The 5,951-nt window shown below is 40.4% G+C and overlaps 1 protein-coding gene across 1 annotated transcript; it reads left to right on the plus strand.

Annotated features, from left to right (window-relative positions):
* The first annotated feature begins 5,000 nt into the window (after positions 1-5,000).
* Positions 5,001-5,951, plus strand: LOC102538029 (olfactory receptor 6K3-like). Its single transcript, XM_006215718.1, has one exon. The coding sequence runs from the start codon at positions 5,001-5,003 to the stop codon at positions 5,949-5,951; it is 951 nt and encodes a 316-aa protein (XP_006215780.1).

Genomic DNA, 5,951 nt, shown 5'->3' on the forward strand with positions numbered 1-5,951 from the left:
AGGTGAGTCTTCAAGTCCTGGGTCACTCAAGCATCCAGGGTCAGCAACTCTTTGGCTAGAGCTGGCTGGACTAGGACCATCGTCACTAAGACAGTTGCACTCTCCCCCATGCTTTTCACCGCAGAAGACTAGCTAGTAATGGCTGATTGGAGTGTTGACATAGAGCCTAAGTGCATGGGCTTCTTGAGATGAGGCTCAGAACTGACACACAATGTTTTTTTCTTGCAATCTATAGCCAAACCACGTCACAAGGGGGGCTCAGAGGAGGGAAAGAGCTGCCACATTACCTTGCAAAGGGCACGGATACTGGAAACAGCTAAGATCGCGCCACTTTCTTTGCCATATAGAGATTATTGGTATCCCCACATTTTGCTAAAATCTTCATTGGAACTACTGGAACGAATCCTGTATGTGTGGGCTCAAATTGCGGGGCAGTGGTCTATATTTAGAGCTTGTGGTAAAGGAGTGTCTTCAGCAAAGTAAACACGTTTATCATAGCATGGTGTCTCACAGCCAACAGTGTCATCATGATGGGTATTGTTATCTTTCTCAGGGAAACTCAGCAAGCCTTGAAAAGTGCCGTCATCCTTTCAGAGGGTAGTGAAGTTCAAAAAAATCCATAATCCTATCGAAAACAATTCTTCATAAGAATGTGTATTCATACATATTGATTCTGGGCAAATCTATCAAAAGAGGCCCATATTTTAGGAAGATTCTTGGAGTTCCTAACACAAAGGAGAACTAATGAGAAAAGATCAGAGGAAGCGGTTTCCACTAATTAACCCACGGGGAGATAGAATTCCTCCCGTCATCAGGGGAAATCCTCCACTAGAGAAATCTTCCCAAGAAGGCTTTAGAAACAGGTATAACAGTCTTTCCTGAGGTACTGAAAGGACTTGATCTGCATAAGTGCTGGAAGGGGAATGGATCTCCCTGTCTCTGCTAGAGGTAAGAGGAGAATTCACACGGGTCCAAGATGCAGGTTTGTCCGGGGTCAAGGGAAAGTAAATGGAAGGATAGGACACATCTCCTTCTGTTGACTTAAATACCAATATTTGGGGGTATATTTGAGACTGCATGAACGGCTAAATGGAATTCAGCTCAGAGGGGAAGAGATATGCCTACAGGATTAAAAATCAGTGATAATGTTGTTTCACCTGAGGCATGATGGATTGAATAATAAAGAAGTTTTCCCTAGTGATGATAATGTTCCTCTGCTTTGACACCTTCAGAGTTTCTAAATTAATTTTGACCCAGGAGGACATCATTTCACACACTGGTCTCTGTTTCCAGTCAAATAAATATAAATCAAATGAGAATCTGAGTAAAGAGAGGTTGAGGATGTCAGGAGCCTATTACCAAAAGTCAAATCCCAGTGTACTTTCTCAAGTTGAACAGTCCCTACCCTCAGATCAGTTTTTTATGCACATCTTCCTTTCACCAGTGGGACTGGCTCAGTTCATTTCTCTTCTCCCAGTCTCCAACGGATAAACTTCCTATTACGCTCTCTAGAGTATAACACTGGTTGTACTAAAACACAAGCACCTAGACTTTACTAAAAGGATTAAGCCCAGTCACTTGGGGGAAATAGAGGTGCTGGGAGCACAGAAAGCCCACAGCCATGACTGATTTAGGGGTCCAAAATGTCTCAGTTCTAAGGAATTCATAGTAGCCGTCTCTACACTGATGTGTAAATGAAAATAGTATAAATCTTCCTTGCCCTTTTTCTCTTTTTAAAAAATTTTACTTACGTTTTTAGTTTTCGGGGCATTAATTAGATTTGTTTATTTATTTTTAGAGGAGGTACTGGGGATTGAACCCAGGACCTCCTGCATGCTAAGCATGCACCTTACCACTTGAGCTATTCCCTCCCCTCCTGCCCTTTCTCAGGTGTCAGGGGAGTGGATTAAAGCAACAATTGAAACAAATGAAAGTGACAGTGAAGCTTGGAACCGTTTACGGTGGTCCTGTGACTAGAGACAGTGTGGCTCCCCATGCCCCCCTCACCATTTCATATCTCCCATGAAACTGAGCACCAATCAAGAGTTGGCTGGATCAGCACAGACATGGAGGTCATTTCACTGTTGAAGGATCCCTGAACAAAAGGCTCCAACATTTTATGGACCCTGAAATAGAGGGAAGGACAAGGAGTGGACTAAGTCAGGGTGGGGAAAATTGTCTTCAAGGTTTTTCCTTCTCCTCCCATAAGGAGGCCTGAGGAGGACCTTGGTCCAAGGCTTCAGCTAAACAGACCTAGGAATGAAGATGCTGGGGTGAATGTAAACGTGCAAAGAGCATGACTGGCCAGGGGAGCCTGAGTCTTTGCAAATCCTAACAGAGACTGTGATGTACTTACTGGCTGTGCACCAAATCTGGAGTAGAGAGGACAGCTTTCTCCAAGGAGGCCGGCCTGGGAAAGACCTTGTAATTGCCTATGATCAGACCTGAAAAGTCACACAGGTTTTTCAGCAGGGGCCAGATTCCTCAGGGTGTATGCATTTTTGAGGTGGAGGGTAGAGTAAGAGGGATATTTTACTCCCTTGTTATTTTATTCTTTCTTATGCATCAAACTCTTAAATCCACTTCTTCTATTCGAAACTACTACATAACCAAAATCTCTTCCCTTTTTCTTTCAGTCAAGTGTCAACCATAATTCTTTCCTTTCTGATTCTTTCTCTTTGGATGTTGGGCCATTCTAATGTTTCTGTGAATTTGACGTCAATCCTATTTCTCACCTTCTTTCTTGTTTTTTTCCAAGCCCTTCTATTCACCTCTTCTAAGCTTTGCAGGGTCCAGAAGATCAAGAAGGGTAAGTCTATTTCATTGGACTTCTGCAGGCTTGCACGACTCTCCTTTTCTACTTGGTGTTGGATTTTGGAAGGGTGATGAGTCAACGTTATGTTGATAGTCTTCCTAAAGATGTGGGTCACTACAAAATTTTATTTACCTGGAGCTGAGATTCTCTTAGGCACAAAGTACTTTCTCCTAGATGTTGTACTTGGAAGTTTGAGCGAAGACTTGTTAATTAAGCTACCAATGAGAAACACTCTCTAACCTGGGAAGTTACCATCCCAGCCAAGATGGAAATATCTTTAAACTGGGTTTCTAAGTGGCATTTGGACATCTTTTTCAGTCCTAACATATTTGGCCATTTTCTAACATAATAGCTTTTTGTCATTTGTCATCCCAATATAGCTCTGTTCTTATTAATCCCAACTAATATTATTCCTGCCTATTTTTTTTCCTAGGGATCTCCAACAACATTTTTCCTTTGGCAAATAACCTTCTCTGTGTCTGTAATGATTCTTTATTTCCTTCCTTAGTTGAAATCGATCTCTCCTCTAAAAAAAAAAATGCCTTGTTTAGAGGAAAGTTGCCTCTTCTTCCACTTCCCATGTGCCTCTGGGCTGAGAAAAGGTCCAGGGATCATGTTTTATTAGTATTCTCTTTTTCTTTACATTTCTGTAACCTAAAAAATACTTCTTTGGTATCTCGTTTGATACCTTCAACTCTAATTGGCTCATCCAAAGACATTATAGTCCATAGGAATGACTCATCTAACAACTTTTCTTATAAACTTCTACAAAATGACCTTGAATTCATATCATCAATTTTCTACCATATTTAGACTTTACAAATATAGTAAGTATTCCATTTTAAATATTTTAAACTCTAATATATTGCTTACTAAGAATGTGGTATTTCCCTTCAGCTCATTAATTAGATTATTTCTGTTATAATTCTCTAGTCTCATTGAAATTTGACCTCTATTTTAGCACAATGGTCTTCACATTCTTATCCATCAATCTTAAACCCCCAAATCCATACATCTAAATATCTTATCCCATTATCTTTGATTTTCTTTTCTCTTTTGGACAAAAATCTTCCTTGCCCTATCAAATGCCTTTTGGATGCCACTGTTTAACATTTTAGACACTACAACTAGACTCTTGAATGCTGCTGAAGGGAATGACAAAGGTATGATCTCCAGTGGCAGGAAGGTCATGGGTATATCATGGAAATCATTGAATATATTAATTTGCTCATTTTTCTCTTGAGGCATTTCAGCCATTTCCCCCAAGTCTCTAATTTTTTAGATTCTTATTCTCAAAATTACCTCCTCTGTAATTCAATTGAGAAACTTGAATAGGGAGACTTAGATATCAATTAAGAATCTCTGCTTCTCTTCAATATTTTGAATGGATTGATACTTTAGGAGCCTGACTGAAAAAATTTTGAGAGCCAGATTCCAAAGAGAGAACTCATAATTCATCTACTGAGCCTTCTTCAAGCTTCCAAAATCTCCTGCTGCTCAGTTTCTCACAAGTCCTGTCTTTCTGTGATGGCCAATTTCTGCTAGTTTTATGTTTTCTGCTTCTGGGAGTGCAGTTTCCTACCAAGGCTTCATGTTGATTCGTATCCCTGAAAACGTTATCCTCTTTAACCACGCTCAAAGCAGCTCCGTGGTCTGATAAAGGAGCAGAATTTTAGAAACTGGGGATGTTCCAGAAAGTGCAAAATATAACTTTACAATAATTATACATATGAAGCAAAGAATCAAAATTTTGATTGTCTAATCTATAGCCAAGAATCATTGGAGAATTTATCTGGCATGTGATTGAAAAATGACTTGGGGAATTCTTACAAAGTTTGGTTATTATTAGAACCCATAAAATCCTACTTTATTTTAGCTAATATAAATTATAAACACAACATTATTAATATCTTATTTGCTTATTACTTGTCTCCTTCATTAGAATATAAGCTTCATGAAACTATTTTCTTCACTACTGAGTTCAACAAACCTATAGTTGTGCTTAGCACATAGTAGGTACTAAATGAATGTTTGTTTAATGAATCCAAGAATGATAGACTTAAGTTATCTACTTAAAGCATTTCTTCCTTTGATTCTTATATGAGCCAATAGATCTGATTCTTCACATTTCATCGAGGGAGTGAGCTGTGTCTTTCTACCCATAACAATTAAGGCTGCTGAGATCATGGTGAGAAGTAACCAGTCTTCTACAGTGACAGAGTTTCTCTTCTCTGGATTTCCCCAGTTTGAAGATGGTAGCCTCCTCTTCTTTATTCCTTTGTTCATCATCTACATGTTCATTGTTGTTGGGAATCTCATTGTATTTTTTGCAGTCAGGATGGATGCTTGTCTTCACAACCCCATGTATAACTTCATTAGCGTTTTCTCATTTCTGGAGATCTGGTACACCACAGTCACCATTCCCAAAATGCTCTCCAATCTCATCAGTAAGAAGAGGACCATCTCCATAACTGGTTGCCTCTTGCAGATGTACTTCTTCCATTCACTGGGAAATTCGGAGGGGATTTTGTTGACCACCATGGCCATCGACAGGTATGTTGCCATCTGTAACCCTCTCCGCTACCTGACCATTATGACCCCCCGGCTGTGTGCTCAGCTCTCTGCAGGCTCCTGCATCTTTGGCTTTCTTGTGTTGCTCCCAGAGATTGCATGGATTTCCACACTGCCCTTCTGCGGGCCCAACCAAATCCATCAGCTCTTTTGTGACTTCGAGCCTGTGCTGCACTTGGCCTGTACAGACACATCCATGATTCTGATTGAGGACGTGGTCCATGCTGTTGCCATCATCTTCTCTGTCCTGGTTATTGCCTTGTCGTATATCAGAATCATCACTGTGGTCCTGAGGATTCCCTCTGCTGAAGGCCGCCGGAAGGCCTTTTCTACTTGTGCATCTCATCTCGGTGTCTTTCTGATGTTCTATGGTAGCGTAGCCCTCATGTACCTGCGTTTCTCTGCCACTTTCCCACCGATTTTGGACACAGTCATTGCCCTGATGTTTGCAGTTCTTGCTCCCTTTTTCAACCCTATTATCTATAGCTTGAGAAATAAGGATGTGAAGATTGCAATTAAGAAGCTTCTCTGTCTTCACAAGGTGTTTAATGCATCTGCAAGTTAA

This window comes from Vicugna pacos, chromosome 21 (genome assembly GCF_048564905.1).
Source record: "Vicugna pacos chromosome 21, VicPac4, whole genome shotgun sequence".
Lineage (NCBI taxonomy): Eukaryota > Metazoa > Chordata > Mammalia > Artiodactyla > Camelidae > Vicugna > Vicugna pacos.

Coding starts and splice junctions, on each gene's coding strand:
- LOC102538029 (XM_006215718.1), top strand. CDS start 5,001: ATGGTGAGAAGTAACCAGTCTTCTACAGTGACAGAGTTTCTCTTCTCT.